Source organism: Capricornis sumatraensis, chromosome 2 (assembly GCF_032405125.1).
Source record: "Capricornis sumatraensis isolate serow.1 chromosome 2, serow.2, whole genome shotgun sequence".
NCBI classification, from domain to species: Eukaryota; Metazoa; Chordata; class Mammalia; order Artiodactyla; family Bovidae; genus Capricornis; species Capricornis sumatraensis.
Genome location: NC_091070.1, coordinates 10,865,373 through 10,880,157, shown reverse-complemented (window position 1 = coordinate 10,880,157; position 14,785 = coordinate 10,865,373). Strand labels below are relative to the sequence as shown.

At 36.7% G+C, this 14,785-nt stretch overlaps 1 protein-coding gene across 1 annotated transcript in view; it reads right to left on the bottom strand.

Annotated features, from left to right (window-relative positions):
* CEP128 (centrosomal protein 128) overlaps window positions 1-14,785 on the bottom strand; it is a 441,766-nt gene that overhangs the window by 255,104 nt on the left and 171,877 nt on the right. The window contains exons 15-16 of the mRNA XM_068966164.1: window positions 9,387-9,563; window positions 5,209-5,268 (exon numbers count right to left, since the gene is read on the bottom strand). Of these exons, the coding sequence (XP_068822265.1) occupies window positions 5,209-5,268; window positions 9,387-9,563 (237 nt within the window). The remainder of the gene's footprint in view (window positions 1-5,208; window positions 5,269-9,386; window positions 9,564-14,785) is intronic.

Sequence of the window (14,785 nt, the reverse complement as noted above, 5' to 3'; positions counted from 1 at the left end):
CCAGGCTCCTTTGTCCATGGAATTCTCCAGGCAAGAATAGCAGAGTGGGTTGCAATTTCCTCCTCTAGGGGGTCTTTCTGACACAGGGATGGAATATGCATCTCCTGCATTGGCAGACAGATGCTTTACCACTGAGCCAACTGGGAAGCCCCTTTGGGATGATACCAAATAGGAAAATCCCTGAATAACTTGGAAGCATACTTTTTTATATATTGATATATAACCTTATAATTTAAATACTATTGACAAATAATACCAGTTTGAGATCTGATATATTTCTGAAATCTAACCTGCTTGTTCCTTATTCATTGGTGATAGTTAACCTGAGGAAGTCAGTGCAGTAGGAAAATGCAGCAAGTCTATGCTTTCTTAAAAAAATAAAAAATAAATACTACTTATTGAGCATTTAGCCAACCCCATGGTAAGCACTTTCTCTGCATCTAGGAATATTTCATCTATCCCAAAGGAAAGATCTTTGAGGTGCATATTCAATACATTAACATCAGAAGTGCAATGGGCCCTGAATGGCTCACAATGAAACAATCCGGCAGTCAGAAGTGCTTTACAAAGGAAAGGAACACTCTGATAATGAACATGCCCCAGGGGCTCCCCTGTACTTGAGGCATCCAATTCTAACTTTCCCTTCAGGAGCCCCAGAGAAGGAAATGGCAAGCCACTCCAGTATTCTTGCCTGGAGAATTTCATGGACAGAGGAGCATGGAGGACTACAGTCCATGGGATCACAAAGATTCAGACATGACTGAGTTACTTACTTATGGTAAGCCTTAAAGACACAACAAGGAATAGGATAGACACAGGTGTTCCCACAGAAAGCTTACAGATTAGGAAACAAGAAAAGAGTAAATGGGGATTTCAACACAGTGGGATAAAGGCCAAGAAGGAAAAGAGCTCCATAGCCAAAGAACCATATCATTCACCTTTGTGCATCTTCAGAGAATAATTAATACCAGCCTCCCAGAATTAAATGTGCTCTGTAAACAAAAGAGTCCCAAGGCTCTTGTCTTGTGATGAGCAGCAGCTGACACCAGCTTTTTTATTTACTATTGTAAACCGGTAACTTAAGATCTGAGATCAAGAGAGATGCCTCCAAGTGGTGTGGGTCCATCCTGAAAGTGAGTGCCTGCTGGGTCTACAGCTGATGACCTGTCCCTGTTTTCTCACTAAAGGTGTCTTTGCTACTTCTCGTTTCACTCCATGATTTGAACCTAAAACTCTGATCTATGCCTTTGTCCCTGCTTCTCTGTAGGCCTTCCTGTTCAAATGAAACTTTCTGGATATTAACTCCTGTAGTGGAAACTCTTCCAATACTTCTGCTAGCTTGCTACCTAGGACTGTGAATACCTATCTATTCCAATACCAACCACTGACTGGGGTCTTCTAGTCTGAATGGAAATCCCTGGATGTCTCCTTCTCCATCAGCCTCTAACATGACATTAAACATTACTTGCATATTATTATCAAAATATTTCTTGAGTCTGTCCCTTCCAATGAATTGCTACAACTTCCTAAATTACAAGTTTCACCCTACCTCAGCCAGAGACCTGGGTCTCACCAAAGACCTCTTAACCGATCTTCTTCCTTTGGTCTTCCCACCTGTAATCCACCTTTCACATCACTATCAGAGTGATGCTTATAAAATATGAACATACGGTTCTCCTGTTCAAAACTCCTTCATGGTCCCCCACTAAATGCAGAGCAGACCCAAGCTTTTAAAATGGCATACGATGCTCTTCTTGATGGATCTAAACTCTGCCTCCTTCTGGAGCCCCATCCTTGACATCCTCTGTCTCATGTTTTCACGGTGTATGTAATACTGCCAGATCACTTGGCGTTTCTTGGCATTTATCTTGCTGGTTCTCTTCCAGGCCATTCCTACGATTGTTTACTCAGTATGCATATTCTTTCCTGTTTACCTGGCTGGCTGCAAGATCTATCCTTAGCATCTGCCTCCAAGGCAGCTTCTGCTCCCGTTATGGCTCTTACATCTAATATTGAAACCATCTACAGAAGTGTCAGTTTTTCTAGGCAACATGTTCCTTAAAAGGAAGGATCATTTTTTTTTTTTAACATTTATTTATTTGGCTGAGCTGGGTCTTAGTTGTGACATGTGGGATCTAGTCCCCTGACAGGGGATGGAACCCAGACCCCCTGTATTGAAAGGGTGAAGTCTTAGCCACTGGACCAACAGGGAAGTCCAGGGATCATTTTTTAATTCATTTTTATCTTCACAGCATGTAATAGAGTACTGAGGCATAGAAGCTACTTAGTAAATTCTCAGTTAAACTGAATAAAATTTACCCTCTAAATGCTTTGTCAGGGTTTTTTGACAAAAACAAATTCCCTGTCTATGGGAACACCCTCCTTTACTTAAAAACCATCTCAACCCTCTTCCTCTCTGTCATGCATTATTCTTAGATTCACTGGTTATTTTATCTATGAGCAAGGTCCAAATCTTAGTTGGGTTTCATGTTTATGTTATGTTACCACTGCCAACAAAGCAACAGAAACACAATTTCCATCCAGTCTAAGTTCTAGAATTAACACTAAAAGAAGAAATTCATTTGGCAGATTTATGAAAACAATTACAAAATGCCATCAGAGGTCCTTCTAATACTGCAAGACATCAACATCGACTAGCTGAATAGCAATTCTACTTTCCATATAGCTTTTGTCCTTTGATTTCAGATCTTATCTTCAATACTTATAGGGCTGTCCAGTCATAGTTCACGGGAATTACAGTACTGTAGCCCATCAATAACCTGAGCCATCTTTCTAGTAAATAGATTCAATTCCTCCTTAGTCAGTTGGTCAGCGTAGTATTGCTTATCACGACCTTTTTACACTGTAGAGCTACAGTTGCCTCATGCAGCATTAAAACTTGTCTGATCAGAAGTTCAACCCCATTAAATGATAAGGGAAAACAGCTCACTCGCTCCCGAATTAAAGAGCTATGATTAAGAGTCATCTCTGGCTCTCATAATTTAACTGAACAACAGCAGTGAAAACTTTCTGTTCAGAAATGATAAAGATTTTAACTTGAAAGGAAATTCCAAGTACATTGCTCTTGTTGTCAGAATTGTGAACTTGGGAAAAGAAAAGAAAAAAAGAGAGAAATGCTTTATTAATGCACAGCAAACTTTTAGCTTAAAAATTCTGAGACAGCAAAACATGTATATTCTAAAATTTCTATGCCAGCAGCATAAATACAAGTCAGGATTGGCTTCTATAAAAATGGTGAGGTACACACAGGATCACTGTATTGAAAGTATGAGAGAAAATTTTATAAGGTCAAGTAAATTTCAACGTTCAATCACAATACTGCTAATTTCTTATTAAGAATTTTTTTTAAAAAAAGAAGCTTCTCTAATGACTATCTGGTTTCTAAAGTAAACTCTATCTTGTACCACCTCCCACCTGTACCTTACTCATAAATCTCAGGGCCATATCCCTATTGACTCAAATATTCACCGTTTTGCCACTGTTATACTTAGCCAACTTCTACATACGTTTTGTACAACTGAGTTTAAACGTATTTTTGCAGAAGCCTTCTCTGACATGCTGGCAGCATCACACCCTTCCATCCTCCCAACACAAACACCATAGTTCTTCCTTCTTCTGTATTCTCAGGTCAATGTTTACCTATCTCTATAACAATATAACTCGCATTAAGGATTTCAAGGATATCTAAAATTTGTTTACAATTCCATTTTCCCTATTAACTTCCATGGCTTTCTAACACCTATCCCCAATGTCTGTACACAAAAAATACATGACCAATAAATCTTGGCTAAATGAACAAGACTGGCTATATTTAAATGTTAATACACATAATCATGGGCTTCCCCTGTGGCTCAGATGGTAAAGAATCTTCCTGCAATGCAGGTGACCTGGGTTCAGTCCCTGGGTTGGGAAGATTCCCTGGAGAAGGAAATAGCAACCTACTCTAGTATTCTTGCCTGGAGAGTTCCACAGACAGAGGAGCCTGGTGGGCTGTAGTCTGTAGGCTCACAAAGAGTCGGACATGACTGAGTAACTGACTGACACTGATACACATAATGGTAAGAACATTCATTGTGAATCTGACATGGCATGTAATCCATTCTCCCCTTCTTTACATCAAAAAAGAAGTAAAAGTGTCAGTCACTCAGTCGTGTTTGACCCTTTGAAACCCCACAGACTGTAGCCCACCAGGCTCTTCTGTCCATGGGATTCTCCAGGGAGAATACTGGAATGGGTTCCTGGCCCAGGGATGGAACCCACATCTCCCACACTGCAGGAAGATTCTTTACCATCTGAGCCACCAAGGAAGCTGAGAAAGTTACGTATCTTAATGAAAACCTCACTTTACTCATATTTTTAAATAAGGATATTGTAAAAACTTAAAGGTTCTTTCATGCAAAAAAATCCTAAGATGGAATACAATTGGTGAGGTTTATAGTACAGTTGGTTTTCGTATAGAATTTAAATGGGATGGAAGATTTTATTAACTTAAAGCAGAAAAAAACTATTCTAAAAAGGAATGCAAGTGTTAAGCATTGATAATTTCATAAACAGATATCTACATCTTATATGATCACAATGTTCCATATTTAAATTAATGAATTTCCAGGTTGACCTGATATATGAAGACAGCTGAAAACTATCCCACAGTGTAGGAGAATCTTTTTGCTAAAATTAACAAATTCTTCAACATTATTTTTTGTTACCTTCCATTACATTTAAATCATGATGTCAAAGAATCATGAAACAATCAAGTTATCTTCAGAACACACAGTTTACCCTTCCCATTTTGTAAATGAGAAAACAGCACACCCAGAGAGGTGAAGGATTTGCTCGAGCCACAGAGATATTTGGCAGCTTTGAGCTAACACTCCAGAACCAGAATGTAAGTATATATACACGTATATGGAGACTGGTTACAGCTTCCCTGACTTTTGTGCACCTCAGCTTTCTCTCCCAAGGAAAAGGTAGAGGAATTTGTCTGACAATTAAATTTCAATATTTCAACAGTTTTCCTTTCTCATTTATTCTCTCATTCCATGCCAGTATATTTAAGCTAGTTTTAAAATATTAAACTATTAAGGCTTTCATATGTTTAGTTACATGTCAAAATACATGACTAGGACAAACAGGATGCCTTGAAGGTCATAAACATGATGAAAGCTTTAGGATTCCAAGATTAATTACCTTGCTCTCTGCTAACCAGCGATGTGGGTCATAATTAATATCAGGACTAGATGAAAAAACCTACAAAAAAAGAGAAGTCATCTGTTAGTAGTAGGTACCTCCCCGAAATGAATTTACATAAATGAAGATTGTACACCATTATATCCAAAAGTTTAGTCTCTAAACCTAAGGGTTTAAAAAGAAAGTTCACAGCGAGTATAAAACCAGTTCCAAACCATTATTTATTTAATGTCTATTTATTTAAGCATGTATATATGTATCCATGTATGAAGTATGTATTGACACTAATATTTAGCTCACATACACACATATGAATCAACTCTCAAGTGCTACTACTGCTTGAATCTCTGAGGCTGATCCATGGAGTTCTGCAAGGCAAGCAGCCTCACTTACACCAGTTTACTTCATTTTTGTGTCTTTTCCTCAGTCTTGTTCCAGATAATGTATTTCACAGTGAGTTGGATGTAATTACATAAAACTTAATTCTTTGTCTCATTTTTCCTTCTTCAATTTTATACTATGAGGGCTATTTTGTCTCATTAATGGTTTTTATAAAACTGACAGAACCTAATCGATGTAACTTTACACCAACATCGCTTTATAATTCATGATGGTAACAAAATTCTACAATAAATAGGTTGTCTACACTAGATGCCCTGAGTGCCTTCACACCAACTCATTTATAAAATTAACAGCTAGTTCTGCTGTATTACTGATAAAAGTGTACCCAGTTTGTCAGTGACTTCAAAATTTTAAACACAAACCATTTTCTCAATTCCTCCCTTCTTTGAACTTTGTGCTACCCATGGAATTTTTGCATCAGTTTTTCCTAGAAATTTTCTGCTTAAAAATATCCTATCCCTCTGCATGCAATGTCTGTTCTTATCTTCAAATACTTCTACACTTCTCGATGTGTGTGCACATCACTCCCCTAAGGAACAGCATTAGGTAATTCATTTAGACATATGATAAATGCACAATGAGTGCTGACCACATGCCACGCACAAGAGTGCTGTAGTCTTACATAACCTTTCCATCACCCCTTTTTCTCATTATCTAGATCTCACTCAATTCTCATGCCTTTCCTGCTTTTTCAATGAGATTTTTCTTAATCTCTCTAGTTCAGTGCTCTTTCCTTTTCTACCTCTCTACTGTGTTGAATATTTGTAACCATCCATTTATCATTGATTATGTTATTCTGTATTACTCTTTTTCATTGACCTATGTCTTCAACTCAAGTCTTCAGTGACCTAAGATACAGTACTCAAGATTAAAGACCAAAATAATTTGAGATAAAATGTTTATATTTTGCAACATGCTTTATAAATTTATATATAGTTTAGTGTTTAAGAAAAGTCACTTAATCACTTATAAATGGTGTGACTTAATTTTTCTCTAAGCTGCAGGCTATCATCTATAAAGTGAGTAAACTACCTCATGAGGCCAGGGTATAAATTAAATAAAATGGATGTTAGCACAATATCAGGCATACAGAACACCATTATCACTTCACTACTAACTGTGTATCAAGATGTAATTATCAATAAATACACTTCAAAGTCTATTATGACAAGAACACAAAGTCTATTAAGATAACAGTTATTTGTCATAAAAAGATTAAAGAAACAGAAGCCATATACTTGGCAATATCAGTACATTATAAAAAACTCTGTATAATAATGAGAGAAATCATTAGTTGATCCTGCTATACACTTAGTATGTACATCACACTATGATGTACACCTTCTATATCTTTTTTATCTTCATAATAACCCAACTTATAAATAGGACATGATTTCTTAGAGAGAATAGAGATTACATAACTCATCCAAGGTCATACATTAGCAATTTGGAGAGTTGCAATTTGAATCTACATCTGTCTTGATCCAAAGGCTATCCTCTGCATGCTCTACAAAGAAATGAATACTCTGACCAAGTGTTAGGGGGAAATCTCTAGAATTACCAAAGACTAAAACATTGTACCTTTAATTCAGACACTTTCCTAATTGTTCTGTAAGCGTCTAACAACAGATTTTCAAACACTGCATGCACTTACTAATGTGGAATGCATAATAAATATGGTGGCTGAAAAAAGAAACTATAATTAGAAATAATGCCAACATTCCCAAAGACTTTTCACAGACTCTTTTGTTGCATATCTCTTATTCAGTCCATTCCATAATAGTCACTTCTACATAAAATGGCTGAAAATTTCATCAGCAATATTTCAAAAATCAACAAATGACCAAGAATGATTGGAATTACTTCATTTCTGAAAATATTTTACAAAGACCACCAATCTCACCTACATCTCTGAACTATAAAGCAAAAAATCAATTTTAATAAACACTTTGGTGGTTTCTGTGAGCTAAGAACAAATGTTATGTTCTTGAGTATTCCTTTTTTTTTTTAATAGGAATGAAACAACAAAAGTTATTAATGGAAAAAGATCCACAATTTAAAAAAAATGCATTCTTAAAAAAACTCTTAAAAGAATTTCCATTCTCATAGATTAACTTTCCACCCATCACTTGGATTTGAATTAGTCTTTCTCCAGGTAAAGAGGTATAAAGACCCATTATCACCACATTCTTGAAAGCCTATTAAAGAACAAGGTACTTTTCATAATAGGATGTTGGAAGGATAATTTGAATCTTATAAATAAAATATTGAAGCAATGTGCAACATACACACCATGCTTTAGCTTGTAATTGACCCATTTTAGTCTGTAAATAACATGGTTTATATATAATGCAATCCAAATGTTTCTATTTTTATATCTCTACTTGACTGCAAACAAGCCATTCTGACATGAATTCTTAAACACAGAATAAATATTCGATAGTTAATCTGTGAATCTTCTAGATAAAATTATGATTTCAAGGATTTAAATATATGTAAATAAGTTCTAAATAAAAATAAAGCAGTATTAAGCAAGGAACAGAATAAACAAGAGTTATAACAGGACAGAAAAAGTTTTCCCCTAAAGCCAATTACTTCTCGTATTTGGCTCACAGTCCTCTCAAACTGACATCTGAACTTTAAAAAAAAATGTATACAAAAATATATACTGCAGGAATTCCATCAACTTCACCAAATTCTGCCAGTTGAAATATTTCCTTTAAAGCTGAATCCTAATGCACAAGTGTAGAATATCATTTTATGTTCTTGAAAACATTATTTAAGAAAAAAAAAATGGGTAGAAAGAACAGGAAAAAAGAGAGGAAAGTAGTTTAGGGAAGAATATTTTATTTGAGAAAAAAGATGAATGACAAAATATTGGAAAAGGTTTAAAAAAAAACCTTAATGCATAATGCAATAATTTGAATGCTGTTATAGCATCAAATGAAATAACTACAGGGGGAAATGATGGGCTAAACTATAATGTACTGTGGTTATACCACACCAAAGCACTGCAATGCTCTTTGTATATAACTTAGCAGTAGTAGGACCTAGAGTGTAAGGAGGTACTTATTTCAAGGAATTAAGAATATCCATGACTGCTGTTTTTATTTATTATTTCACTAGGACTACAAATTTAGTGGCAATAATCCATTTTAAAGACAGGAAAACTAAATAAAATGCAATTTGTTTGAACAGGGAAGGCAAATAGCATGGTAGATACTTGTTTAAGCTCCAGAATTAGACACCCAATACTTGAAGTCCTAATTCTAGCTTTAAACTAGATACATGGCCAAGGGCAAGTTACTTATCCGCTCCAAGTCTTGCTTTCTCTTGCCTAAAATGGATTTAGTGTGAGTATCTAAAGGACAGGGTGGTTTCAGAATAGAGAGAGAACGTATATACTGTAATTACAACAATATGTGTAATATAGCTAGCACTCAATAGATGTTACCCAGTAATATACCAATAACAATAAAAATGGCCTATGATAATAAAAAATTCAAAATCCAGGCTTCTTGACTTGAAAGCTTTCTCTTTTAAGACATTTTCTTTTACAGAGTGACATACAAGCAATTCAGTGGAGTAACAGCATACTTTCTTTCACCATGACTGTGCAATAGATAAAATAGCTCATTCTAAAAAGTATAAAATGTAATTTTGTTCCATAAAACTCTCTGAAATAAAAATGTGACGACCAGGTAACTATGCATTAAATCCTATTATAATTATATATTAGGAAACTAACTGAAAGGCACACAGCAACTCATAATTACTTTCAATTTGTCCACTGAGTCCCTGGAGAACGTTTTACAAGCTGCATCAATTTCCTTTCCTATAACCCCAAGGATGGATTCCTGTTCAGTCTCCAGACAAAGAAGTTGATCCTTGAGCTGCAATCTGGCCTCTTCCATCCTCCTACGGTGTTCTTCTTCATTGGTTATGTGTTTTTCCTAGAGGCATTGGTAAGAAATAAAATCAGAGGTTAATTATTAAGTGAAGACAAGAAACACATGTTATATCTGTACAACGAACCCAAAGAAGCAATATTAAAAAACAGATCTGACTTTGTCCCTTGACTTTACCAAAATAACTTATCATTCTTCCTCATTAACTCATGTCAAGTAACAGAGAATTCAGAAGTACAATAATGAGTGAAATAGCGAGCAGATATGTGATAAAAAATACTACAGTAATTCTGCTACTAAAAGAAAAAAGAAGTTTTAAAAAATCCTTCACCATTTTAATAACACAGTGCCATTAATGGATCAGAGTAAGAGCCAATGCCACAAACCAATTTTGAGTTTTCCATAAATATTAGTAAAACACTAGAAAAGGCAAAATGTCAAGTAAGTAGGTTTCTTCATTTCAGGGGGAAAAAAAGTGTTACTACTACCTTTATCTCATCAAAACACCATTTCAAAAGATCTAAGTTTCCAAACTCAGTCATACTACATAAAGGCTTTGAGTCATGAAAACTTGATAGAGCTAAGAAAGAGCTACTTTTCAAGTAAGTAAATATACTTCATGAAAAGGAGATTCTCAAGAACCCTGTAAGAGATTACAAGTCTTGGGGACGCCCCCTAGTCAAAACAACTCTCCACCATTAGGGTTACACAATTTCATTAGAAATTCGTTAGAGACATTCAAGTGGTATTGCACAAGGCTTAGAGGAAAAGAACAGAATTACTAGAATTGTAAGGATAAACAGCGGACCAAAAAGTCACGATGGCTGGCTAGTTATGCCTTCAGTCATCACATAGTAGCCTAATGATCTTCACCTACCCTAGTGAACACAACATAAGCAGGAAGATTATATGGTCGACCAATCAACTTGAATTTAAAATAACAAAAGGCTTTTTCAATGAAAATTAATCATGAAAGACAGAATGGTATTTGAGCAGAATAATCACAGAGGAATTTCCTAGCAATTCAATTTACTTTTAAAAAAATGAATGAAACACTCTCCCTACAAAAGAACAGTCATTTCACAACCTGTCTTCTGCTCTTCTCTCCCGCCTCATCTCCCTCCTTTCCGCTATCTCATACTTGCAGCTTCTCAAGAACACCTACATGCGTCCCCTTTAGCCGCATTTCATCTGAACAGCTCACTCAAATTGTGCTATTTCAAAATGGATCTAGCAGTCCTGAGAAGGCGTTTACCTTCATGAGTACATCTTCCTGGCCAGGAACTCAACTTTGTAGACTTAGGAGCTGGAGTTTCACTGCATTCTGGTCCTCTGATGCGAGTCATCTTTCAGCAATGGAGCATATTAAGCTCATAAGAGACTAGCAGACAGACTAAATATCACTCAGTTTACTGCATTTGTTTACAATGAGAACCATAACTGCCATATGGATCAGAATGCTCACGTCAGCGTAAACCAGCATGTTTTCTCCCTGTCAGCCAATCTAGCTGGGAAGGCAAATTATAATCAGAATGTTGCTTAATGAACTGGAAATCTGACCAGAGGAGTCTGTTTTCATGAAACAACATTTAAATGGCATCACGCTAATGGCAGCCTGGCACGTCCAACTACATGTCAGGGCTTTCAAATCACAGCAACAAGAGTGTTCCATTCTCTTGGGTAGTTTGGATGGAGACTGTTCCAGTATATCTCTCTTTCTCCTTTGTCCACACTCTCCCTCCTGATGGATATGGTATCTTTTCAGATGATACTCTGCTAAGTCTAACTTCATCTACAAACCTTTCACAAAAATTAACATCGTGGCCTGGCTCTGACAATAATGGATTATTTCATAGTTTTTTACTAGAAAGAAACCTTACTGCCAAGTCTCTAGTTGAGGGACTGTATAGTTATGCACCTACCCACCTCTGCTTCTTATCTTTCAAAGTTTCTCCTTCAAACCCCAGTCTCCTTTCATTTCTGATCTCCCAATGTAGAAGGTTCCCAGAGTACATTATGTACACCATAGTTTTTTTTAATGCATTAAGCTATAATAAAATTATTTGGTCATGCATCTGTCTCCCTTAAGAAACTGATAATTTCAGGAGATCACAAAACATACTTACAGCCATCTTCAAAATCCTCCACTTTGCTAAATAAGTGATTTAAACATTTTTGAAGACAAACTCAACACTGTAAAGGCCATCTCATCAGTTACCATGCAGATCTATACACTCAGAGGTCACTGAGGTGCGCTAGGTTTCCTCCATAAGACAAAGTCCTCCAGTCAAACAGGCTGCAGTGTTCCTGCCACAGGCCTGTGGCACGGTGTTAATAAAGAAAATACTCTCTCAAGGGTGGCTGACATACTTAAGGAACAACCGTTCATACTTTAAATCCACATGATTCACAATAATGTTCTAACTGATTTTTCTTTTCTCTTTTCCCTCATAGAGAGCATAGACTTTTCTGTGCTCTCTGTTACTTGACTCATTAAAAAGAAGACAAAACTATTTCCAGATTTTTATAGTCTTAAGAAATGCTGATCCTGTCAAAAAGAATCTACAAGTTCAAACACTTTAGCACAGGCTGAAAATTTCATTACCCACTTCGCTATCCTCTGCAAGACAGCATGCCATGTCTAATCTCCCTTTGAAGTAAAACTCAGAGAGCTACAAACTCACATGAACCTTAGTAATAAGTGGGTTCAACTACCCACTCTTTCAGGATCCCCTTCTGTGACATTTATGACAGATGGTCATGCAACCGCTATCTACATGACCACCTCAGGTTTTAAGGAAAAGAGTACTTGATACAAATGCAAAATCTTTCCACTTGAGTCTAAGTGCTATACTCAAAAATTAAAGCAAATAAGTGAATCCTCCAGCCCTATTAAATCTTCCACTGTCCGGGTAAAGGTCTGTGTTCTTTTGTTTAATTAGGTTTCAGATGCTGCACCATACTGGTTCTCCATCCTTTCTGCATGTCCTCCAAGACCCTAAATCTAAGAGTTATAATAAATAAGCTCTTCCACTCTGTACATAAGCAACTGTAATTTAATTTTTTCACTGGTTCTATAAATCTTTATGGAATGCCTACTATGGCAATACACTCTTCTGAATGTCAGGGATAGAGCAAATGAGATAGATAAGCCACCTGTTCTCAGAGAGCCAACAAATTTCAGCACTTCTGTTTTATCCCAGTTCTTCTGCCTTGAGAATATCAATCTGAACACTAACTGTGACACCCAAAGAATTAGCTGTTTTTCCCTGTTTCATGTTTCAGAAATAACTCTACCAATGCGATGCACGTGTGTGCTAAGTTATGTCTGACTCTGTACGACCTTATGGAATGTAGCCTGTTGGCTCCTGTCCATGGGATTCTCCAGGCAAGATTACTGGAGTGGGTTGCCGTGCCATCCTCCAGGGGATTTTACTGACCCAGGGATCAAACCCCGTGTCTCTTATGTCTCCTGCATTAGCAGATGGGTTCTTCACCATTAGTGCCACCTCAGAAGCCCAGCATTGGGGCAAGTCCAGCTAATTCTATGGGAAGAAGTTAAACTGGTTGACATTAACTCAATCAACCATCTCACTGGGGCCACATATGTTAATAAAGGCAGATGGCAATATTTAGGCACTATGATGGCTATTCTGTGGCCTTCTAGTGAAATTAGAGGGAGAAGTAATTCTACAACAACATGAACCAAAAGCTACCATATTTCTGGAGAACCAGAAGTAAAACAAGGTATTTCAGAGACTATTTAAAGATATGGAAGACACAGATAGTCCAACTTCAATGTTTCACGGTGAAAGGACACAAATGCTTGGGTCTAAGGAATATAAGGAGATTATTTGCAGGGGTTAGGGGAGTGGGGCTAGATGAAGCTGACTATAACAGTCCATACAATCCAAGCAGAGGGATGTCAATAGACCATGACTGAATCTAAGAACCACCTTAGAAAACAAAAGTGAAAGTCGTGTCAAATGCTTTGTGACCCCATGGACTACAGAGTCCATGGAATTCTCTAAGCCAAAATACTGGTGTGGGTAGCCATTCCCTTCTCCAGGGGATCTTCCCAACCCAGGGATCAAACCCAGGTCTTCCGCATTGCAGGCGGATTCTTTATCAGCTGAGCCACAAGGGAAATAAACCCACCTTTAATTTTATGCATAAGGAAAGGAAAGTTCAAAGAAACCTGACGAAAGTCAAAGAGCCAATAACCCATAAACTAAGTCCCCTGACTTCTTCACTAGTACTCTTTATTCAAATGCTACAAAAGGTTGAGTTCTCAAAACTGTAGTTTAGAAAGCCAATTTGAAAATCTCAAAAAAGTTATCAGGAGGTTATATGGGGACTAACGTAGTCATAAAGTAGAAGGAATAACTCAAAAACATTTCTGAATGAGCCGTATCACTGCAAATGAAAACATATGAAGCAATGGCACAAGAAAGGGAGGCAGACCACAACAAGAGGGAAAACCGCCTAGCAGGTACAATACCCTGCATTTTTACAGACTATCACTCTCCTCTATGCTGGAGATGTACCTTGTATACACATAATCTCCTCTAGAGTTTAGTTTAAAAGTATAACTAATACCACACTAAAGGTATGGTTCCATGGTCAAGACAGCGAAAGTTTCCTGATGCTTCCACTTAAAGACAGGAAGAGCTTACAGTGTTGACATTTTCATCGACAGGAAACAAAAATCATAATATTCACAATGTCATCATACACACACACACACACACACATACCCCCCCACACACACACTGTTCACTGGCTTAATCATTGAACCTATAATTCAAAGGATAAGAAATGCTCCTCTAATCAGAACATCCACATTCCCAAAGACTATAAAGATTACAAGGAGACATGATCTTAATGAAAATAGAATGACTTCAATAAAAACCAGAGCATATCCAAAATGTTCTCTCCTTGGTAAAAGCATATGAGATTCCTTCAATGTCTTCAGTGTTCCAGAAAAGTCACTGTATTTCCAATACCATTATTACATAAAATGAAACCAGTTCTTCATACAGTTTAAGAGAAACATTATAGCAAAAAACACAGGCACACCATTAAATAAATCATTAATTTACAAAACTAATGTTTTTCCTTTACTGAAAAGTAACCTGAATAAACATGCAATATTTCAGCCCAAAGGCCATCTACAGTACATGATCGGGGGTGGGGGAGAGAGAGGGTAAGTGGTAGAGTTTAGAAATCAATGTTTAAGGCCAAAATTAAAACTAATAAAATGTAAT